Source organism: Mirounga leonina, unplaced genomic scaffold, assembly GCF_011800145.1.
Source record: "Mirounga leonina isolate KUSES-001 unplaced genomic scaffold, KU_Mleo_1.0 Mir_82, whole genome shotgun sequence".
Lineage (NCBI taxonomy): Eukaryota > Metazoa > Chordata > Mammalia > Carnivora > Phocidae > Mirounga > Mirounga leonina.
The window spans coordinates 39,730,576-39,755,185 of record NW_023270825.1 but is presented as its reverse complement, the minus strand read 5'-3'; the positions used below and the strand labels follow the sequence as shown (position 1 = coordinate 39,755,185).

The 24,610-nt window shown below is 44.1% G+C and overlaps 2 protein-coding genes across 2 annotated transcripts; both read right to left on the bottom strand.

The window, feature by feature from the left end:
- Positions 1-3,930: 3,930 nt before the first annotated feature.
- On the bottom strand, positions 3,931-5,475 carry GPR135 (G protein-coupled receptor 135). The gene has a single exon (XM_034992475.1). It carries the CDS (start codon positions 5,458-5,460, stop codon positions 3,931-3,933), a length of 1,530 nt encoding a protein of 509 aa, XP_034848366.1. The 5' UTR covers positions 5,461-5,475.
- A 7,114-nt stretch (positions 5,476-12,589) lies between these two features.
- L3HYPDH (trans-L-3-hydroxyproline dehydratase) lies at positions 12,590-24,574 on the bottom strand. Its single transcript, XM_034992749.1, has 5 exons — positions 23,967-24,574; positions 19,505-19,674; positions 16,675-16,797; positions 16,448-16,585; positions 12,590-13,022 (listed from the first exon to the last, which is right to left on the bottom strand). Exons 1-5 carry the CDS (start codon positions 24,472-24,474, stop codon positions 12,897-12,899), a joined length of 1,065 nt encoding a protein of 354 aa, XP_034848640.1. The 5' UTR covers positions 24,475-24,574; the 3' UTR covers positions 12,590-12,896.
- Positions 24,575-24,610: the final 36 nt, after the last annotated feature.

Sequence of the window (24,610 nt, the reverse complement as noted above, 5' to 3'; positions counted from 1 at the left end):
TGGCTAAAATATGAAGGTCTATGCATCTGATGGCATCTACTTTTCTTGGTGAAGAAGGAGCAAAGTCCTCTTTCAAGAGGGGAGTGTCAGTTATAAGTTCGAGCAGAGAGTCTGAAGGGTCACTAGAGTGAGCAGCAAGTGAGCTGACAAGCAAAAAGTTTCAAATTATTGGGTGGGGGAGAGGGGCTGGAGAGGCCATGGACTCTAGGTGCAGAGAGTACTAATTGATCTATGACTCTTCTCTAGTTGTGCTCAGCTACTCTGGAGCAGGAATGGAGAAGACAGATGATCGGGGTCATCCAGGGCTGGGATTATTCCAGAAAATAACTGCTCAGAATATCTTCATATACTTTAAAATCACATATCTTATGTTCTCTACATCAAACAAATCCTTTCTTTCACATTTTATGATATCTGTTTCCCCATCCCTTTGATAATTGTCTTTATCTTCTCTGGACCTTTTCCAGGTTTCCCATTTTCTTTTACAAATTAGTGAGGAAGCACGTACAGTGGTTAAGGTAGGACTTCTGGCACCAGTTTGCTAGGTACAACTCTTATGTCTAGCACACACCTCCTGTGTAACCTTAGGCAAATCACATAGCACCTCTGTGCCTCAATTATCTCATCTGTAAAATGGGGGGTAGTGATAATATAGTACCTTCCTAGAGAGTTGCTTTGAGGATCAGATGGGGTCATGTATGTACTATGCTGAGTGTGACTTGTTGCTGTTATTGTCATTCCAATGAAACACCCAAACTGGTAGCAGAATGAGACATGAAGGATGACATCCTGGCCTTTATGTGTTATGCAATATTTAATACATCCCAATATTTCATAGCTTCTCTTTCTTCTTTTAAACAAAATCACTGTATGTACACTCAGTCAGCGTGAGAAAAAGTCTAAGTCTTAAATTTGAGAGTCATTTGTTCTCCATCTTTTATTCAAGGCATTATTTTCTGTCTCAAAGTATTTACAGCTGGACCAGATTGGTTGCTGGCCCTTACATATCTTTCGCTTCTAAATCCATCTCTTTTGACCACTTCGAAAATGCTATTACCTTTTCTTCCCCGCAGGTAGAGTCCTGATTAGGGCCAATTTTTATAAAGCACAAGATCCTCAGTTAGACTGTAAGCCCTCTTAAAGCAGATGCTGTGGTTTCTACCTTTCGGTAGCCTGAGCACCCAGGAAGTTGCCCAGTGTAAAGTAGGAAATAAAAACTGTAGATGATGGTGGTGATGATGATGATGGTGATGTTGGTGATGTTGGTGATGATGGTGATGGTAACAGAGGTGATGATGTTGCTGCTGATGAAGATAATGATAGTACCCCAAGTTCTCATCCTTAGTTTCCCTATCCACTGAACTTTTGGGGGGCAACAGAGGGTAGAGAAGAGAAAATAGGGCTCCAAAGCCGGACGGACTGTGGTTCAAATCCTAGTTCTATCACTGACTAGTTGTATAGCCTCAAATAAACAAACAAACAATAATGTAATTTTTTAAGCAACTTATTAGCACTGTTCTCTCTTTCCTCTCCCATTTTTGCTTACAGCTCCTGGCAGAATGATCTCTTCTCCAAGCTATCCCTTTTGTAAAACTTTCTACTACTACACACCAAGAGTTAGGATGGGCTTCCTTTCCTGCCTTGAAGTCCTTCGTGCCCCCACCTTGTCACTTCCAACCTCTCCGATTTTTCCTTCACTCACCAGGGAAGTTTATTCCATGCCATGTTTATTTTTAAATATCTTCCTTCGATTTCTCTTTTCAGGCAATACCACATTCACCTCCTTCCCCTAAGATCCCTAACTCTCTTTCTGCCTTTACTCACAGTTGCTGAATTCCTATTCTCTGATAATTTTCCTAACTGGAAGACTTTATCATTTCCTCCGAAATGCCAGACATGACTTCCATTTTCTCAGAATGCCAAAAACCACACAATTGTTTTGCCTTTAACAGACAAATACTGTAGGTATTTGTTAAATGTTAGTTCAGCTGCATTAAGTCTGTGTGTGTGTATATATATATATACACACACATATATATATGAGTGCTAAAGAGGAGAGATTATCTCATCCACTTTGTACTACATTGAGTATAGCAAGATATATACAGATAACTTATAAACTTATGATTGTGATGATGCCTTGAGCACGGGAAAAAATTAAGTATCTTTAGCTCTGACACGAATCATGTATTTCCATCTTTGATTACAAAATAGTGACATACACCCACCTATCACACAAAAGTTCAAATACTCATTAACATCTTTAAATACAAGGAAAAAATGGTGGCTATTTCACGTTGAAATCTTTATATGATAGCTGATGTCATGCCATATCCAGTTTATTTTTTTATTATGTTATGTTAATCACCATACATTACATCATTAGTTTTTGATGTAGTGTTCCATGATGCGATATCTAGTTTAAAGTACTTATTCCAGTAAGGCTGTGAAATGTTGAAGACAAGAGGGGCAGGTGGAGGAAAGGAAAGAAAGAGGGAGAAAACATAAAAATATCTTTTAAAATTCTGAGTAAATGATTCTGTGAATAGTGGCATTTAATGAGAGAAATTTCACACACACAAATCGTGAATGGTGCTTTTGAATTTTAAAAAGTATCTTTGTTTTGCACATTTCTGAAAATATCTCCGGCTTGATTGAAGTTTCTTTCTGACTTTATGCCCGAATTATTAACACCCTATTACATGTAATAATACCATGTCTATTCTCCCTGTCTAATAACAACCACATTTTTTAGACAAATCATGTTTATAAAAGCAAGGATTCATTTTTTTTCATAAACTTCCAAATGTAGGAAAGTATAATGCTCTTGAAAGCTCTACCCTTATTCCAAGAATACAGCCACTTCTCAAAATATTTTTAGAATTCTTCTTTGTAATCATCTTGGGTTGTGAGCCACATAGGAAAGCCAATCTTGTTACTTCATAGGGCTCTCATTTTTGTATACATAAAAAAAAGTGGCATTACTCACCTGATTCAATCAACTTGACTTCAAATTACATTTTTGGCTGCATTTAAAATTCAAATTTACCTCAAAAGGCAAGATTTTCTACTATGAAAGTTTTTTATATATATAATATGAAAATACTCTGAGAACAGCATCCCCCCAGTGATTAGAAACAAAAGTAGCAGGTGAGGGTAAGGGGAAAGCTTTAAAGCTTCCCAAGGCAGATAATTTTGGCGGTAGAATGAGGGGCATTAATTTTTAAAGTATAATCTTGGAATATGTTTTTAAACAGCCACACTTCTTTATGTTCATACTTCTCCTTGCCCTTCAGATGGTTGATTTTCTGGTAGTAAGACACAATTTCAAAATCCTAAAATGGTTTAAAATGGGATATGAATATAAAATTTCCCACAAATGTTACAGGGACATGGGGTGGGAGGAAGTGCACCAAAGTGTGTAAAGATAAGAATTTTTCGTTTCTAACCTGAGCACCCAAAGCATGTGTCAAAGGTGCGAGTTCTAACAATCTCCAGTTTTGTCGGATGCTGGTGATTTGGAGGGGCCTTCAAGTAATTCTGAAGGTCTCCATTCTTTCCTGAAACGCTATGTATTTGAACAAATCCTGGTTACATTCAATGATTTTGTTTGTTCGTTTCACAGTGTGATTCCTGTAATATGAGCTTATCAGTAATTGCGAATTCTATTTTTGTCATTTTTGGCACTTACAGTTCACAATGCTTGGTTGTGTGGTTCGATACTGTTTTAATTTTTGCATTTTACATGTGGCACTTTTGAAGAAGGGCACATTGTCTGGTACGTCGTTTTGGGGCAAGTGGTAAGCCTCCCCCTCCGTCTCTTTTTTTAAACGTCTGGCTTTATGAAATACACGATTCTCCCCGGAATCCTGCATCATTAAACGGAGCAGGTGAAAATCTGCCTTCACAAGCCATGCATCCTGGCCCTTCTTAGAGGCTGGTATCCCCCGCTTGGGATTTAGGTTGTTTGACCGCTGCTGTCACAGGCCCTGGGGGTCCCTCCCTGCAGAAGAGCACAACTGGATTTTTTCGGGCCCACATGGCCACATCCCCTCCCATCCCGCTGGCCCGGCTGGAAGGAGACATCCTGCTGCAGGCTCCCAGCCGGTTGGCATAGCGGTTTCGAAGGCGACTGCGGCTTCTGGCCTGCAGCCGGGGGCCCTGGCTGGGCAGGAAGGCGTCCACGTTCCTAGTCCGGTAGCCCTCTTCCCGGTTGCGTCCCAGGAGCATCGAAATGTTGGGGTTGCGCATGGCATAGATGACAGGGTTGATGGCCCCATTGGCCCAGGTCAACCAGACAGCCACCACGTTGAGGAGCGAGGGGGCTTGCGTGGCCTGGGCCTGCCGGGCCGCGGCCAGCAGCACCAGGAAGCAGTAGGGCCCCCAGCAGCCGATGACGAAGACGATCATGAGCAGCACGGTGGTGGCCGTGCGCACCTCGCTGAAGAAGCGCAGCACGCGCGCGTACGTGGTCAGGGGCCGCACGCGCACGTCGCACAGGCGCACCGTCCTGCAGATGTGGTAGTGGCAGAAGCACATGAGCAGGAAGGGCAGCAGGTAGCAGGCCACCACCAGCCCCACGCTGTAGGCCGCGCCCAGCTGCGCGGGGTCCGGGGACGTCCGGTACAGGCAGCCGTGGAAGCTCTGTGCCGCCGGGGGCGCGCGGGGCGCGCGGAGCAGCTCCCAGGGCAAGGAGAAGCCCAGGGCCGCCAGCCAGGCGCCGGCCAGCAGCTGCAGGGCCCGGCGGCGGCCGATCTTCTCCCGCGGCGGCCGCACGATGGCGCAGTAGCGGTCCAGCGAGATGAGGGCCACGCTGAGCGTGGACACGATGCCGAAGCACGAGCTGAAGAAGCGGCTGGCGGCGCAGAAGCCGCGCCAGGGCCCCGCGGCCGGGGAGGCGGCGGCGGCGGCGGCGGCGGCGGCGGGGGCCGAGCCCCCCGGCGGCGTGAAGAGGTCCAGGAAGGCGGCGGGCAGGCAGAGCAGCGCCGTGAGCAGATCCGACAGGGACAGGGACAGGATGAAGGCGTTGGTGACGGTGCGGAGCTGCCGGTGCTTCACGATCACCCGCATCACCGCGCAGTTGCCCAAGCTAGACAGCAGGAAGATGAGCAGGAGCACGAGCGCCTGGGCCGCCACCGCCGCCCCGTGCGACAGCAGCGGCGCCGCCTCGGGTCCCTGCGGCGGCCTCCCCGCCGCCCCCGCCGCCCCCGCCGCCCGGGGCCCGCCCGGGCCGCCGCCAGCCGAGGCGCCAGTGCTGTCGCCCCCGCTCCCGTCGCTCTGGTTCCCCAGCGCCGCGGCCGCCGCGGTCGCCACGGTGCCGAAGGACAGCACGGCCGCCGCCGTCGCGGCGGAGGAAGTCCCGCCAGGTGCGGCGGCCGCGGAGGGGGCCCCGGGGTGTGGGCTGCCCAACGAGGCCATTCTCGCTGGCGGGCGGGCCGGCGGCGGCGGCGGCTCCTCCATTGGGCCCCGCGGCGGCTGCGGCTGTGTTCATCCCGCACCGGGGGAGGCGGCCGCAAGCCCGAGCGGGGGTGGCTCGGGCTGGGGTGAGAAGCCTCGGCCGGGCGTCGGGCTCGGCGGGAGGGGTGGCCGTCGCCCCGGACCCCGCGGATTCTTTGACGTGGGCTCCAGACGTTGCCGAGGGAACGGTGTCTACGCAGGAGCGCGGGGCGGGACGCCGACCCAGTACCCTCCGAAGAGCCGGGCCGCATCAACCCTCCCCGAGGTTATCCAGCCAAGGGGTCTGGGCTTCAGAGGGGGTCAGGTGGACCCCCTCGGGGCCCTCATTTATATGAGGGCCAGGAAAAGCGGGGCCGGCCGTCATAGAAACGACCAAATTCAACAAGGGTTCACCCTCAAGCTGCCTTGTTGGATACAAATGTCCTACAGGGAGGCCTTGGTTGTGCTTCCTGTTGTCGTTTCTGGCACATGCAGGTAGGAAAGGGATCTAGAACCTGAAGTGAAAAGCAGTCCAAATCCGGAGATTTAAACTTTAGGGGCAGAATAATATGAACCAGGTGTTCTCAAACTTGAGCATGCAACAGAATCAGGTAGAGGGCTTGTTAAAACACAAGTGACTGGGCCCAACCCGAGTTTCAGATTCCGTAGATCTAGGGTCCTGTCGCAGAATTTGCATTTCTAACAAGTTCGTAGGTAGTGATGATATTGCTGGTCCGCGGACCGCACTTTGAGAACCACTGAGGAGTGAGCTTATTAAAATGCACATTCACTGGCTGACTCCTAGGATTACTGAGGATGGGCCCATGAATCTAAACCCCACAGATCTGATACAGGCGCTCTGAGGAGCTAGGATATGGATCTTGGAGGCAGCATGTCATCTTATTTTCAAGGGCCTAGACCTCAGGACCATAACGGGTTCACACATGGTGGGGAGCGGGGAGGCGGAGGAGGGGTAGGGAACAATTGGCATCCTTCCTCAGTTCTCTGGAATGTAGTGTGTTTTGAGTGTCAAGTGCTACCAGCCAGGGGGTCACCACTGATGCAGCTCCAGGTATCTGGCTGGGAGATTCAGGAACAAAGAGGTCCCTCCTGCCCAGGGAAGCTGCATCTCAGGTTCCTGAGCAGAGCCTCTAATGGGGAGAAATGTGATAAATCCTTAGGTTCTTTAAAACCACGGTTTTCAAAGTGTGGACCCTACACCAGCAGCATTAGCATTACCTGGGACCTTGTTAGAAATGCAGATTCTCAGGCCCTACCCCAAATCTACTGAATCTGAAATCTAGGGGTGGGGCCCAGCCACGCACCCTGCAAGTGATTCCGATGCACAGTATAGTTTGAGAAACACTGCTCTAAAGAATGACCAGTGTACTTGCAGATCTTAGAATCACTGATATTAGTGCTTTGGATGCTTATTTCAGTGAGGAAAAATATCTTACTGGAAATTTGCAGTGTAAATAGAAGTTTATTTAAGGTGGTAAATTAATGCATTATAGGAATGCATTATTAGATGTTTAGTAGTAGCTCTAGCCTCTACCCACAACATGCTAGTAGTGACAACTAAAAATGTCCCTGGAGGGAGGCAGGATGACCACAACTGAGAACCACTGAAGTAAGACAAAAATATAGAACAGATGAATTTATTTAGCAAATCTCTGTGCTAGGTTTTCAGAGATAACAAATAAGGATCTCAGCCCAAAGAAGCTTACAGTTTTAGGCAAACACAAATATAGTACAATATCATTAGTGTTGTTTAAAAATATAATGAAATTCTATAGAGGTGACTGACTCTTCCTAGGGTAGCTGACGAAGACTTCACACAAGTGGTGACATTGGACTCTCCAAAAAGAGAAGACAGGGAAGGACATCTGTGCAAGTCTGAAGGTCAGTGCCTAAGTCCTTGACTCTTGAGTACTGGTGAGTGAGGTTAGGGAGTGAAGAGAGAAATAAATGATAAAATGATAAATGATAAAAGTTGACTGGGGCGCTCTTATGAAGGCCTCACATGCCATGTTACAGAGATTGAACTGCATCAGGGGCAGATGGGGTAATGGCACTGGTCATTGAAGGAGTTGAAGCATGGGAAGGCAGTGATCAGGTATGGCTCAGGAAGATGAGAGGGACCTCACACTCTCCTGGTTTTCTGCCTGCCTTGTTTGCCTCAGTGTCCCCTGCATGTTCACCCCCATCATCTGCCTCTAAATGCTAGAGTCCATGGAGGCCTAGTCCTCAGCAGCTCTGAACTTCCTCCCTCATCTCACTCACACCCAGAGCTTTGAAAACTATATATTCATAGCTCCATATTATATCACCAGCCTCAAGCCCTATTGCTTGTTTCTTGGCATCTCCCCTGAATGTGCAAAAGCAGCTCAAACTCAACATGACCAAAATGGAATTCATTATCCACTATTCCTAAAAACCCTTGGTCCTCAACCTCTTGTATCTCAGAAAATGGCACTATCTTCCATCTAGCTTATAAGGCGAAAACTTAGGCTTCTTTCTTTCTTTTTTTTTTAAAGATTTTATTTATTTGACAGAGACACAGCGAGAGAAGGAACACAAGCAGGGGGAGTGGGAGAGGGAGAAGCAGGCTTCCCGCCAAGCAGAGAGCCCGATGCGGGGCCCGATCCCAGGACCCCGGGATCACGACCTGAGCCAAAGGCAGACGCCCAACGACTGAGCCACCCAGGCGCCCCCTTAGGCTTCTTTCTAGATTAATTCCTCTTCCTCACCACCAGCCCATGTCCAATTTTTCACCAAGACTTAGGGATTTTACTTGTTAAGTATCTTTCTACCCATTCACTTCCTCCATCCCTTCATCTTCCACCTGAATCTTAGCTCTCACCCTCTCTTCTTTAAACTACTGCTGCCACTCTGAACTGGTCTCCCCACATCCAGCCCCTACTCTACACGGTAGGCAGAATGCCTTTCAACAAAATAAATTTGGTCATGCCAGTCACTTACTTAAACCCCCCTAATGACTTTCTCCTTTTAATTTAGGATAAGGACCCCAATCCTTAATATTTCCTACAAGGCACTGCGTGAGCCGACATCTGCTTCCTTTCTGGTCTCATTTGGGGCCCTGTTCCTTCTTTTTGCCCCAGTCTAGTCACACTGGCCTTTTGTGAGTTTTTTAAACCACCCCTCATAGGGCATTTGCACATGCTGTCCCCTCTGCCTAGAGAGCTCCATTTCCTCTCTTTCCCTGCATTCCCTTGCATCCCTGTCTCCACATGAATGTTAGTCTCTCAGAGGAAGCCTTCCTCGGCTTATAGCACATCAGCACTGTCTATAATTACGTTTTTGTGATGAATCATTACCTGCCTCCCACTGTAGACTGTAGGCTTTGTGAAGATTAGAACTTTGTCTGGTTGGCATGTTATTAGATCCTTAAGACTTAGCAGTTTTCGATACACAAAACCTATTTTTGAGTGACCATGGGAGGAGAATCTGGCAACCAGGAGACCAGTTAAGAAAAGGCATTGTAATAGCCCAGAGGAGAAATGAAAAGAGTCTGAATTAAGGCTTAGTGAAGAAGAAGAGATTTTAAGGAGGTAATATATGGATTAGGGTCTTTGGATATAAACAATATCCTGTCTCACTTAAGCAAAAAAGGGATTTATTGGAGGGATAGGGGGAGTTCACATTACAAAAGGATAATCTAACAGCTAGCCCCAAGAACAAGAGGAGTCAGGGCAGAGATAGCAGGTCGAGAAGCAGAAACAAATGGAGGGTGATCTCTTTAAAGCGCTATTGGAGTAAGTCCACTTCAGCCATTTTTCAGACCTTATGTCATTTCTCTCAAGATCCCAGGTCCAGGGAGAGAGAGTCTGGCAGTCCCAGCAAGGCTGCGTGCAGGGGATGGATAGTTTTCCACAGGAAAAGGTGAGTGTTGTTGATAAAGGGAGGAGAAAGGAATGATGCCAGCCGAATCCACAGACATCCACCTCAGGAGCATCAACAGACAAGATGAAAGGGCATGAACAAGAAGCCAAGGATAAATCGCAGGTTCCCAGCTTGCAGGATGGTGGTACCATTCATCAGGTTAGAGAATACAGGAGGAGTATTCTAGGGGGCGGATGAGTCTGACTTGCCCACCAAGTAGTTGACCTGCAGTATGGCTCTGAACCTTAGGACTTAGGGATTTGGAAGTTTTCAGCCTCTCTCTACAAGAGAGAAAAGCATGAGCATGGATGTGATGACTAGGGACAGGGTATTGAGTGAAGAGAGAGAAGAACCATGGGTGGAATGCTAGGGAGTAGAAAAAATTAAGAAGCAGGTAAAGGGAAAAAAGCCAGGCAGGTTAGAGTGACATATTTAATGAGGCACACTGGCCAATTGAGAAGTCAGAGGTCTTGTGTTTTTGATTTTCATTTTGTTTTGTTTTTCAAAGTAAGGTAATTTCCTCAGCCTCTTCTGAAGAAAGAAAGTTGCTGTGACCATGAGGTCACCTCGTGGCCAAGAGCTCATAGGCTCCTTATGTATTTTAGAGCAAAAAGGAGAAGGCTCACCTGTAAAGCCTGGACCCAAATGGGTAACTAAAATAGATTGTTTAGAAAGTTTTGCTACTCAAATGCAGTCCTACTAGTCGCATCAGCATCACCTGGGAGCTTGCTAGAACTGCACCACCCCATACCTAATGAATGAGAATCTGCAGCTTAAGATCCCCAGGTATTGATACACACACGTATGAGAAACATTGTCCTAAAGAGGGATGGTATGGAATTTATGGGTTTTAGGAGTTGAAGAGAAGGGTGCCCCAACTCTTATGGAGTCTAGAGGACTTGGAGCCAAACTCATTGCAACTTCATGGTGAAGAGGAGATGGCCCTGGGCCCACACAATTGCAGCACTGGTGGTTACTAATGGGGACTGAGTACTAAGCTCATGACCTTGAGAGCTTCCCTGAGTGTCTCTATGGCTGACCCAGCACCAAGGGCATGTAGATACTTGCTCTAACATGAACCACACTTGGCTGCCAGGAGTCCGCAGCAGCATCCACCGTGGCTTGCATAAACCCTCAGGGGGCTGTTAGATCTGGCAGTTAGATCAAGCATAATTTCCAACAAATAATGACGTAGAAACCAAATGACAATAGTCAAATAACAAATGGGAAGACGAGAAAATGTACCCAATGAACAGAGAGTCAGGAATATAGAAATTTGACTACAAAGAGAAGGAAACAGGGGTGACAGCAAGCTAGAGAAGGAAGGCAGACAAAGGATGTTTTGCATCATTTTGTTTATGATGAGCACATTTAAGTATCTAGAGCTAAGAGATCAGTGAGGGAAAGGAGGTTGGCTTGAAAGAAGTTAGTTAATGAGGCAAAACACTTACCAAGGATAGTAAGGGATAGTTGTGAGCAATATTTAGAAGGTAGCCTCAGCGGGGCTTTGTGACTGGTTAGACACAAGGGGGGGGGGTAGTTAATTTCCCTAGTGTTGACGCCAGGAGAGGCGGTGAAGTACAGAAGGGGTGAATATGACTGCAAGGGTTTGGCTCTGGTTTGGATTAGAATTTAGGAAGATATAGGCAATGCCTACTTTTTAATGTAGATAAGTTAATATGACTTGTGAAATTTGGAGAGAAAATAGTAGTTCTATTCTCATTTAATTAATTTATTTATTTAAAAAGATTTTATTTATTTATTTGACAGCAAGAGAGGGAGCACAAGCAGGGGGAGTGGGAGAGGGAGAAGCAAGCTCCCCACTGAGCTGGGAGCCTGATGCAGGGCTCGATCCCAGGACCCTAGGATCATGACCTGAGCCAAAGGCAGATGCTTAACTGAGACACCCAGGCACCCCTCTATTTTCATTTTAAAAAGAAAGTACAGCAAATCTCTCTAATGTGTGGAAAATTTCTTGTCATAGTAAGCTAGTGATAGTTTCATTTGTTTGAAGATAAGTGATTTCTTTACCACAGAATTTTATAGAAAATGAGTGGAAAGCATTAGTTTTTGTATAATAGGAAAATCAAGAACATTAACTATAAAGTTATAAAGCTATAAATCTTTCATTTTGGTCTGGTAATTCAATCACAGACTTAATAACTGGATGACAAAATGAGTTAAAATTAATTACTTCAGTTTCTGTATGCTCAGAAAAAAAAATTCACAGGAGTCTACTGACTACTGAGAGCATCACATATTGAATAACTTTTAAATACCTCATTTTATAGTGAATGAAAAATGATCAAATTTTATTTTGTTTATTTATTTTCAAAGATTTCATTTATTTTAGGGAAGAGAGCGCAAGAGAGAGCACAGGGGCAGGGAAGAGCAAAGGGGGAGAAAGAATCTCAAGCAGACTCCACGCTGAGCCTGACTCAGGGCTCGATCTCACGACCAGGAGATCATGACCTGAGCCAAAACCAAGACTCAGACACTTAACCAACTGAGCCACCCAGGCACCCCGGCCAAATTCTATTTTTAACAGGTTCACAGACAATTAAGTAGCAAGAATTAATAGTTAACATTTCTTTCGGGCTTTAAATGTACCTGGCATGTAGTTGCTAGTGTAGGAGACTCACCCTACTCTAGTAATTCATTGATTTCCACTGTGTTTATAATGCAGTCAACAATCCCTTTTATAAAAGCCTTAAAGATATAACAGAAGTCTGATTATTCATTGGTCTTCTCACACCAGCTTCTGGCACTTAAGTTACCTTGGAGTAGCAGCTGGACTTTGCAGCTATCTAGAGCTAAGAGATCAGTGAGGGAAAGGAGGTTGGCTTGAAAGAAGTTAATTAATGAGGCAAAACACTTACCAAGGATGGTAAGGGATAGTTGTGAGCAATATTTAGAAGGTAGCCTCAGCGGGGCTTTGTGAAGAGGAGATGGCCCTCGGCCCACACAATTGCAGCACTCATCTTCAAAAAATGAAACTATCACTATCTTACTATGACAAGAAATTTTCTACACATTAGAGAGATTTGCTGGTACAAACATCCTGGTAACAGCTGTAACATCTGTTCCAAGACGCTGACCCACCCCAGTCCTTCCCAGGCTATGTAGGCTAAGTGTTTAGTACCTTATAATAATCCATCTCCCTTACACCCTGCTCAGAGAGAGGACATTATCTTACTCAAAAACTAGAAGACTAAAATAATGAACTTGTAAGAGTCATTGTTGTGAGGGCTACAATTCAAGCTATTATTCAAAGAGCATCTAAAACAAAATATTACAGTAAGTAGCATAGAGTAACATTTTAAAAGTAACAGGACTAAGATATTAATTTTACATGATATGTTAATAACTAGAAAAATATTCTGAATTTTTAGCATTTTGTAAGTTAGACATGGTGACATTTATACCAATTACATGTGTAAATATGAGGTATAATGATTATATTTAGTTACAGCATACTGCTTTAGAAGGAAAAGAAGTTGTACAATTTAGATATCGTTTTCCACATAATTCAGAGAAAGCCCTGAAAAGTACTGAAGTCACATGAGAAGGAATCCATCCTTCAGTGGGTCGTCATCTTCCACTATAAAACTTGCTGTACCTGTGTAATGGGCTTGTCCAGACACTTCCACTATAACAGCTTTAAAATCCCCACATTTTGCTTCCTGAGAAAAGACGAAAGGAATATAATATCAAAATACTGCACTTATATTGTGTCTGGCCTAGAGTCATATTCTTGATTCTTATCCTTTTAAAGAAAACCCAAGACTTAATCTTGTAGGTAATGGGAGGTTTTTAAGGAGACTGACATGATCAGATTTGTGTTTTAGGTAACTTTAGCTGTAAAATGAGGACAAGTCAGAGAGAAAAGCAACTAGAAACCTAGAAACTTCTTTAGAGGTAACCTTCATTCATTGATGAACTCTAGAGTCACTAGGGCAGTTTTTAGGGAGGATGGAGAAGAACAAAACAGAGATACTTTGCAGGTAGAATTGGCAGGCCTGGGGACTGATGTATGTGGGAGGTGAGTAGGAATGAGTTCAGTGTGAGCATCGTTCCTAGTTGGGGAGCAAAGCAGGGGCTCCCATTAACCAATAGGGAATTAGATGGGAGGAGCACATTTAGGGAGGAAGGAGGAGCTTTTTAACGAGATGACATATCTCTGAGACGGTCATTTCAAGATGAGTTTGGTAGACATTGGGAGTACGAGTGTTAGACTCAGGAGAGAGGCACACACAAGTAGGCATGGGAGGGATGAAGGCTCAGGAGTCATCATCAGTGGGTGGCTGGGAGTTGAAGTCTCAAAAGTGGGTGATATTGCCCCATGGCATCAAAATGTAGAGGAGGTGAGAAGGAAACTGAGGATGAAATGCTGGAGATTCGTAAGCGGAAGGGAAAGAGACCAAGACGGTACCATCCGAGAGCTTGGAGGAGTCCGGACAGAGAGGAGAGGTGTGTGGTGAGAGTAAAGATGTCTAATTATTAACTATAAAAGAAATAACTCCAAATCTTAACTACAGAGTATCCTTTTTATTTCTTAAATTTTTAAAATATTTTATTTATTTATTTGACAGAGAGAGACACAGTGAGAGAGGGAACACAAGCAGGGGGAGTAGGAGAGGGAGAAGCAGGCTTCCCCACGGAGCAGGGAGCCCGATGCTGGGCTCGATCCCAGAACTCTGGGATCATGACCTGAGCCAAAAGCAGACGCTTAACGACTGAGCCACCCAGGTGCCCCTATTTCTTAATTTTTTTAAGATGTATTTATTTGTTAGAGAGAGAGAGAGAGAGAGAATGCGTGTGCAGCATGAACAGGGGGAGGGGCAGACGGAGAGGGAGAGAAGCAGACTCCGGGCTGAGCATGGAGCCTAGGTGGGCAGTGCTTGATCTCAGAACCCCAAGATTCTGACCTGAGCCAAAATCAAGAGTTGGACACTCAACCAACCGAGCCACCCAACTGCCCCTTATTTCTTAATTTTTAAACATGAGAATAACTAAATCTTATGATAAAATATCAGTTATTAGATTAGGATACAGTAATTTCATTATCTTTTTATAAAGCTGCTGTAATAAAAGCCTCATTGAAAACTTGCTTTGTCTAATAACAATATAGTAGTGCTTAACAGTGTAGGGTCTACACAGAGAGGTCCACATTCAGAGTCTGGCTCCAATATTCACTAACTGTTGGATCTCTGGCAAATTACCTAAACTCCTAATTCTCCATTTTATCATCTGTTTAAAAAGGATAATAACAGGGTTGACCTGCCAAGATTCTTATGAGGATTAAAATGGTATGTATATATTTATTTTATTTTACTGTATTTTTTTATTTATTTTAGAAAGAGAGACACACACACAGAGGGAGAGGGAGAAAGGGAATCTTAAGCAGGCTCCACGCCCAACTCAGAGCCCAATGTGGGGCTCAATCTCACAACCCTGAGATCATGACCTGAGCTGACATCAAGAGTTGGACACTTAACTGACTGAGCCACCCAGGTGCCCCGAGAAGGTATGTATAAAGTACTTGGCTTGGAACTTTACAGTGAAGCACCCAATAAATGTTGTAGATTATTTTGTCTTCAATCTCAACTTGAAGACAATGTGTTCCAAATTTTTGCATATGACATAAACAGTTTGGTATCTCATAAGATCACTATATTAAATAAGAATCCCTAACTTAAAAGAAAATTCAATATTCAGAAAAACCAAACTTCAAAACAGCTATATTAGGATATAAAAGTCTATATTAGGATAGATTTCTTTTGTTTTGTTAAAGGACTCTTTATGAATAGATTCATTTAGTAAATGTACCTACTAAATTCATTCACTAAATTTACTTAGTGTAGATTTCATTTACTACTATTTATTAGTAAATAGAATTTACTATTTATTTCTGTTAGCACATTTAAAACTTAACTCTATTACAAAAGTTTTATTTTTCACAACTTTTCAGGACTTTCACATCCTAGTATAAAAAATGAAACTCTCCTATAGAATAAAAACAAAAAAAATCCAAACCCTAAGTTAGTGGTTCTCGAACTTTTTGGTTTCAGGACTCCTTTATGCCCTAAGATTTGAGCATCTAGGGGCTCCTGGGTGGCTCAGTTGATTAAGCATCTGCTTTCAGCTCAGGTCATGATCCCAGGGTCCTGGGATCGAGTCCCACATCGGGCTCCCTGCTCTGTGGGGAACCTGCTTCTCCCTCTGCCTCTCCCCCTAGCTTGTGCTCTCTCTCCCTCTCCCTAACAAATAAATAAAAAAAATAAAATAAAAAGATTTGAGCATCTAAAAGTTTTTGTTTATGTAGGTTATATCTATTAATATTTACTATATTGGGAATTAAAGGTATTTGTTCATTAATTCATTAAAAAATAATAAACCAGGGGTGCCTGGGTGGCTTAGTCATTAAGTATCTGCCTTCGGCTCAGGTCATGATCCCAGGGTCCTGGGATCAAGCCCCGCATCGGGCTCCCTGCTCAGCGGGAAGCCTGCTTCTCCCTCTCCCACTCCCCCTACTTGTGTTCCCTCTCTCGCTGTGTCTCTCTCTGTCAAATAAATAAATAAAATCTTTTTTAAAAAAAAACAAAGTAAAAAATAATAAACCCATTATATGTTAATACAAACAACGTATTTTGGGAAAATAACTGAATTTGCCAAAACAAAACAATTTTAATGAGGAAAATGGCATGTGTTTTACATTTTTGCAGACCTCCTTAATGTTTGGTTTTACAGAAGACAGCTAGATTCTCGGATCTGCTGCATTCAGTCAGTTGGCTTATCACCTATCGTGAAGCCTCTAGAGAGTCCACGGTACACACGTGAGACAATAAATTGAAAAGCAAATAATATCTTAATGTTAATGCATACTAAGTTTTAACCTTGTGGACCCTTGGAAAGGACCTTGGGGACCTCCAGGGGTTCCAAACCACACTTTGAGAACTGATATCCTGGCTGAACAGAAGTTTTTACAGGCCTGCTTTAAAATTCTCTTTCGAGAGCTGAGTGAAGAAACTTACCCAACATCCAGCCCAGGCCTCTTCAGTTTCCAAAGTAACAGACTTACAAAGAGGAAGCTAACGGCGTCACTCACCCTCACAGCCTTCCCCATGAATACTGAGCCAGTTGCACTGCTTTTAAAGGCCCTGGTCTGGTTCAGTTCTAGAAGCCCTTTGTGGTACTGTAAGGCAATTCGGGCCGTCACTCCTGAGCCAGTAGGACTTCTGTCCACCTGTTCCAGAGTAAATGAAGATAAGAGTGTTCACCGTGTTCCAATTCCATACTGTCTGGCTTTTGTGCCAAACGTTACAGTTTTAATACCTGTTCATCTGCAAACACGCAGATGTTGGCGGTTGGCTCCTCGCTGTAAGTGTCTTTTCCATCTGTTAATATAGTTCCGTACAGAAAGGAAAGGTCTTCACTCTCAGGATGATTAATTTTAAACTGCAAATGACAAAGAAAATTATCGTGTAATATAAATTGTCATGTAAGATTACACGTAAAATAAATATTTTGATTCAAATTTATCTTTATAAATAATATAGATGGGGTACTCGGAGGCATAACTTTTCACTCTGTCATTTTTAAAACACCTTTTGGGTCAAGGCAGTAAATGATGTCTTTGTCTAGATGAATAAACATAGTTTCATTGGAAGTTGGGATTCTTATCATACTCTGAGTCCTTTCTAAGGAATTTGTGCCGCGTGTAGCCTCTGCTGAAGGAACAGTCCTGTTATATACACACACACACTCCAAGCACTATTTTACACACACACACACACACACACACACACTCCAAACGCTCACACTCTTTGAAGCACTGACCCCAGACCGGCCACGGCTCTTACAACAGGACAGGCTAAGGCAGTCCTGTGCTCCCTCTGAGGAGCTTGAAGGGGATGAGGTAGAAGAACCAGACAATGAACACCTAGAGCCGAAGTTAATACCGTGGGCAGAGACGAGGCCTTGGAAGAGGCTGTGGGAAGGCTGTGAGGGTGAGTGACACCCTTGGTTGCTTCTTTGCAAGTGTGTGACTTTGGAAACTGAAGAAGCCTGATTTGGGTGTTAGGTAAGTTTCTTCGCTGAGCTCTCAAAAGAGAATTTTGAGCAAGCCAAAGGTACAAGAATGCAGAAGCTATTGGGTAAGAGAACAGTTGGATGAAAAAAAAAAAAAGATCTGTAAAGGAGGAAGTCAGCTGGTGCTACAGAAAGCAGCACATACGCTCAGAGAAGCGTGCCCTGGCATGGTCGCTAAGTCACCTCTGTGGTAAATCGAGGTCAGGCCCAAGTGTGCAGTGCTTCCTGCTCTTCTCGGGAGGCCTAGTTTAACTTTTCCTCATTTTCTGTGACATCTGTTAGCTCTCAAACTATAATCTTACTTCCATGTGCATCCTTACAATCAGTACATTCCACTGCTACTTACCTGTCATCTGAAGCAAGTGAATAGATTTGGTTCTGAAAATCCAGGGTCCATCGAAAGCCAAGTTTAAGCGGTCTTCCTGCTGGATCTTTGTTCTCCATCCTCTGAAAGCCCCCATGCCCCACCCCCACCACAGCATCATTACCTCGCACTCCTCATGGTATTCTTCCCCCCGCCAGACTGAGCTCCCGGAAGGCGGGTTTGTTCTTTCCTGGAGTCCCTAGCATCTAACATAGCATCGTGTGCGACTCACTAAGTTCTAGGTAAATGTTTGTTAAAAGAAGGAAGACACCTGAAACTAGTATTACACTGTATGTTAACTAACTGGAATTTAAATAAAAACTTTAAAAAAAAAAAAGAATAAATGAATGAGGATGAATGTGTACTAACTTCAGCCCCCACCAAAATGGCCTTTCCCTGAATCTGCATCAGCAGTGTGAATGGTCAGCGGTTAACAAAGTAGTTCTGCTGCCTGATTCAGCACTAATAGATGATGCTATATATCGTCATCTCATACGTGGTTTTCTCCTATTTCTCTCAGAATCCCTCCCCCCTCGAGGTCCACCCCTTCTCCCCTTGGTCAGAAGTTCACACTTTAATGAGAAGTTCAAAATTACTCCTTTTATTAAGAAAACTATGCCTTTTTCTCTTGATCTCATTAAAAATAAAGTTATTTCATGCCAAATTTTAGCTCAAACTGTAAGCTGCTTAATGAATAGAAAATTGATATAAATTCAGAACCTCAGAAGTTGCTATGATAAACTAATTCTAGCTATTGGTATTGACAGTCCTAGATAAATGACAATTTAGAACAGGAATAAAGTATATATTTTCCTCTTGTTTAAGTTACAAATTATGTTAAAGTCTCAGGTATGTTAAATAGGCCCATAGTAATTATTAGTACAAGTATATTAGGCACTATCTTTCACAAGTTATTTTTTACTTAGAATAGTGATTAAATTCTCATATGCTAAAACATTCAAATACTGTATATGAGTTTTATTTACAGGTCCCAATGTAAAATGGCAGACTTGTGCTAGAAATGAAAGAATATTCTAGATATATTTATTATCCAAACTGATTTTATCAGAATAGTTTTCCCAAGCCAAAATTAGACTTACTTGAGTAGTTACTTAGGTAACTTCTTAGCAGTATAAGAAAAATTTACTAATTAGGAATTAGTGTTCTCTGTGAAATAAGAGAAAGTCTGAACAGATTTAATGAAATCTATTTTGTGAGCTATAATTGAGATTCATTATTTGCAAGTTTTGCAGAATGACCACATATAGCAAAGTATATGCATTTCAAATTAGTGAAATACTGTTTGATACATTTTCTATATGTGTAAATAACCACAAATTATACTAGTATGTATATAATTAAAGTTAATAAATTACTTATTGAACATTTATTATAGGTTGGCATTATTCTAAATCCTTTGAATGTATTGACTTACTTCATTCTTATAACACCCTATGAAACAGGTATTTTGTAATTCCCATTGCACAACAGGAAGGTTATGTAACTCATTCAAGGTTGCAAAACTTACAAGTGGCAAAACTGGGACTCCTAGATAGTCTTGCTATAGAGCCCAAGATTGTAACCAGTACCTTATTTTTAGTCCTACTAATAATTTAAATATGTAGATATTTAACTGCGTAGACGTGTAATTTATATTCCCTCCATGCCGCAGAGGAGGGCACGTGTGATGAAAGCGGTGTTTGTACTGACCTGAGCTTTGACTGCTTCCGTCACTGCACTCGCTGCATCCACAAGGTCCCTTGTCTTTGCAGAACAAACGTCAAGTCCTAACTTTTCAGCACTAACAAATGCATAAAATGCTCCACCATATGCAATGTCTACCACCATCTTTCCATGACCAGGAACATCCACTAAGAGATCTAAAAAAGATGTGTTTGAAAATAAGTTTGTTGGGGCGCCTGGGTGGCTCAGTCATTAAGTGTCTGCCTTCCGCTCAGGTCATGATCCCAGGGTCCTGGTATCGAGCCCCGCATCGGGCTCCCTGCTCAGCGGGTAGCCTGCTTCTCCCTCTCCCACTCCCCCTGCTTGTGTTCCCTCTCTCGCTGTGTCTCTGTCAAATAAATAAATAAAATCTTAAAAAAAAAAAAGAAAAGAAGTTTTTTAATAGTATTTTGGCAGTACAATTCAGAGCATTTTTAATATGTATATTTTGGTGGAGGGGTACATTTTCCTATCACAGAAAGGAATGAAGCATTTTTGAAATGAGTAAGCATCAAATAATAATAGACATTTAGCTGAGTGCATCTATTTTTAACTTAATGATACATAAGTTTTAGAACATCTAATGCCATGTTTTTCTTAAATCATGTAAACTTATTTTGTTAACCACTTTGAGGATCTTTGCTAGAAAACCTCATAGAGGCAGAGAGAGGGGAAATCCTGGGACATCAATGTGTGAAAACAAGGGCAGAAAATGAAAGTCCCCTCTCATACTACTACTAGGAATTGTTCAAAGATTTTATTTGTTTATTTGTCAGAGAGAGAAAGCAAGAGAGAACACAAGCAGGGGGAGCGGCAGGCAGAGGGAGAAGCAGGTTCCCTGCTGAGCAAGGAGCCTGATGCGGGGCTTGATCCCAGGAGCCTGATGAGGGGCTTGATCCCAGGACCCTGGGATCATGACCTGAGCTGAAGCCAGATACTTAACCTACTGAGCCACCCAGGCGTCCCTACTAGGAATCGTTTAATATATGATTTTGGATCCTATTCACAAATTGGCTTTCTTCAGCTATAATGTCAAAACAAAATGAAAAGATTTTTCTATGTAAGTTATATATACTAATTCACCTATGTATTTTCATTTCATGAAAGCATCCTGCAGGCAAATACTCAGAATAAAGCCATTATGGAATCACTGATGTCTACAGTATCATTTTGTATCAGGGTTTTAAGTATTCTAAGTCCTCAACTTACCCAAAGTTTCACCTGAAGGTCAGTTGTTTGAAATCCTAAATTCATATTTCCAAAAGGAATGGGGTTAGATGATATTTTAGGATATTCAAACTGTTTTACCCGTTCTTGCATCTTCCTTTTCCTCCTCCCCAGTTCAAGCTGGCTTGGTGATCACTGCCTCTGGGGGAGATGTATGGCAGGGGAGAAAGTAGGTTTTATGGAAACCTAAGATCTGGGGGGAGAGAGGTTTGTTGGCCTGAAGGGTCACCATATTTCTCTTGGTCAATAGAGAAATTTCCTCTGGACCGAGAAAAGAGTTGGCAGGTCTGGAGTGCAGAGGACCTGTGTTGACTTCCCCACAGTACTACAGGGAGGCTATAGGGTGTGAGAGAGATAGCAAAGAGGAGGAGAGGCAGGGACAGGGGCCACATGGCCAGGGACAGATGATGCTTCACTGGTTGACCATGCAGGCTGATGACTAAAAGGCCCTCCTCTCCAAAGCCTTGGCTCTTCAAAGAAACCTTTGCTACACATGTATCAGGAAAGGGGACAGCATGTAGACAGATGAGGCTAGGTAAGTCAACAAGGCAGAATGGGGCCTCAAATGCAGAAATTCTGAAAAATAAAATATTGCTTATATGCCTGAGTTTGCACCCTGACTCATACAAAGATACCAATCAGTATGCTATCCATTCCAGGCTGGCCCCCAGAGCCCTTCTAACACATGGTGTGTCAAAACAGAGCAAGTTTATAATCAAGAAAGTAAAATATGCCCGTGGGGCTTAAGAGGAACTATGAATGAAACATCTTTATCTTGATGCTGGTGCAACATAAAAATCAGACTTAATGAAAGGAGAATGAGGACGTAGATGGAAATGCGGGGCTGCTGGAAGCTGGAAAGCTAAGTGTGGCTTTGGTGTCCTCATGTGTAACATGGAACTGCTGTCCCCGCCCAAAAGGACTGCTGTGTGAATTCCATGTGATAATGTGTGGGGAGTGCATGGCACAAATCAGCCATGCATTAATGTTAATAGTAAGGCCAAAAATTTAATTTCCAAAGGGAATAGGGTTTTTAAGAGGATATTTACATTTGCTAATCACCATAGTCTTCTCCCAGTTTCATTCACTTAGTTACTCATTCAACAAATATTGACTACCTACTGTTCTAGCACTTGAATACAGTAACAAAACAAAGTTTTCATTTTAGCAGAGTGGAATGGAAATGAACTCAGCAATCTTCTGAGGTGGGTACTGTTGTCATCTTCATTTTGCAGATGATGATCTTGAGGTGTGGAATCCCTATTGCAAGGTCATCAAGATGGAGATGGGACAGAGCAGTGATCTTGAACACTTGTCAGTCCACTGTTTTAGCATTTTTCAAAGTACAGAATTTAGGATCTTTTTTTTTTTTTAATGGAGGGACTCCTTTCTTTTCTTTTTTTAAGATTTTATTTATTTATGTGACAGAGAGACAGAGCGCAAGAGCAGGAACACAAGCTGGGGGAGTGGGAGAGGGAGAAGCAGGCTTCCCTCGGAGCAGGGAGCCCGATGCGGGGCTCGATCCCAGGACCCCGGGATCATGACCTGAGCCGAAGGCAGATGCCCAAAGACTGAGCCACCCAGGTGCCCCAGGATCTTTTTTAATGACTCAAAGTGACCATTACTGCCCACCAATTATTGTATAGTCACACAGCGCTGCTCTCGGGAACTATGGTGCTTACAGATTGGCTGCCCTGACCCAACCAGCCCTGAACTATGATGTCGTTGGTGATCCTGCTGCTAGCTGTCATTTCCCGCAAATCTAGAGCACTTCCAATCTGCTGCTGGGGTTGCCTAAGGAGAAACTGGATAGCTAAACTATTTAAACTGCTGAGATTTTCGAGATGCAACCTAACCAAACTCCTATCTCAAGTGCCCTCCCAATCCGGATGTGACACTGTTCTCTCCTAGAGGGCAAAGTGCCATCAGTTCCCCCAGGGGAATTCTTCATCAGCCTAGGTGTTTCAGCTGCCTGAGGTTGCTCTAAGACTGACAAATGCCTGGGCTATTACTGCCTCATTCATAATTAGGCTAAGCTAGAATCCAAATCCTCAAGAAAGATCAAGATCTAATAGAATGCCCCCGATGTTTATAGCAGCATTATCAATAGCCAAATTATGGAAAGAACCCAAATGTCCATCAACTGATGAATGTATAAAGAAGATGTTGTATGTACGTATATAGATTTATATGTACGTATATAATGGAATATTACTCAGCCATCAAAAAGAATGAAATCTTGCCATTTGCAACAATGTGGATGGACCTAGAGTATATTATGCTAAGCAAAATCAGAGAAAAACACCGTATGATTTCACTCATGTGGAATTTAAAAAACAAAACATGAACATAGGGGAAAGAAAAAAAAAAAGGGAGGCAAACCATAAGAGACTTAATGATAGAGGACAAACTGAGGGTTGCTGGAGGGGAGGTGAGGGGGATAGACTAAATGGGTGATGGGTATTGAGGCACTTGTGATGAGCACTGGGTGTTATACCTACAGTCTTTCTGTCTCTAAAAATATATTTTTAAAATTTCTGAGTGTTTTGCATACTATCATTTAATCCTCACCAAAAACTCAATGAGATAAATGAAAAAATATCGGCACAGAGAGGTTAGTAATTTGATTAAGGTTGCATAGCTTAAAGGGGTTGTCAGTATTTGGACTCACACAATGTCTGTTCCTGTTTCTTAAAGAATAAGAGCAGCAACATCTGTATCTTCCCGGTTTATAAATTGCTTAGTTCATTCATTCTTATTTAATTATTTCCCAAAGAAGTGGGGAAGGCACTTTTTACAGGTGAGGAAAACAAGACAGGGCTTAGTAACTTGTCAGGGGGGTAATGTCTAGTAAGTGTATTTTGAATCAGCCAATGAACCCTGGTACATTGGCTGTTCTTTGCTCTTTCCTTCCTCAGACTCACCCAACTGTGAAATCTCTAGGAATGCCTGACAGTGGGGAACGAGGCGCTGAGTAAGGGAGACACGGAATTCTGTACTCCTCGAGGCTCTCTCAAGACCAAGACGAAATCTGTGGGATAATCGAATTGCATGCACGGCACAAATCTGCAAGGCTAAGATGCTAACACACATTTGCATTGATTTTATGTTTTTATTAATCGCAAAGGCTCGTGGGTGGGTTAACTGCCCTGCGTGAGTTCCAGGCCAGAGACGGTTAGTGTAGTTAGTTGCTTCCCGGAGCTGGGAGGGTCTCCCCGTTTACCTGTGGCCAGCGCGAAAGCTGGCACGCTGTGGAAGCGCACCGGGCCGCGACTGCGGCCGCCCTCGCATTCCACGAAGGCGGCCACCAGCCCGCACGGGCAGTGGATGTTGACGCGGGCCTCGCGGGCGCCGGCCGGGGGTGCGGGTACCAGCCCGAAGTCGAGGGCGAAGCGGCCCAGCGCCAGCACTGCATGGCCGCACATGGAGCTGTAGCCCTCGTTGTGCAGGAACAGGACGCCCAGGTGCGCGTCCGGCAACTCGCTAGGCACCAACACAGCCCCGTACATGTCCCGGTGCCCCCGAGGCTCGAACATGAGCCTCCGTCGCAGGTGGTCAAGGTGCTGGCGCATGTAGCGCCGCTTGGCCAGCAGCGTGGGGCCGACCACTTCCGGACACCCAGCCAGCACGATGCGCAGGGGCTCGCCGCCCGTGTGCATGTCCACCACCGACAGCGCCGGCGTCCCCGGGTCGTGCGGGGGCAGCCGCGGCAGCGCCAGCGCCCTCTCCATCGCCTGCGTCCGGGAATGCGACCACCTCCCGGCCGTGCGCTCTTCGAGCCTCCAGCCCACCCGCCTACTCCGCGGGAGAGCTTCAGCACTTGAGGCCGCCTCCGGGGCGGGGCCTCCGAGAAGAGACCAGGAAGGG

Coding starts and splice junctions, on each gene's coding strand:
- GPR135 (XM_034992475.1), bottom strand. CDS start 5,460: ATGGAGGAGCCGCCGCCGCCGCCGGCCCGCCCGCCAGCGAGAATGGCC.
- L3HYPDH (XM_034992749.1), bottom strand. CDS start 24,474: ATGGAGAGGGCGCTGGCGCTGCCGCGGCTGCCCCCGCACGACCCGGGG. Junction 19,675..23,966: donor AGCTTTCGCGCTGGCCACAG/GTAAACGGGGAG, acceptor CATCTTTTTTAG/ATCTCTTAGTGGATGTTCCT. Junction 16,798..19,504: donor CGGAAGCAGTCAAAGCTCAG/GTCAGTACAAAC, acceptor TGTCATTTGCAG/TTTAAAATTAATCATCCTGA.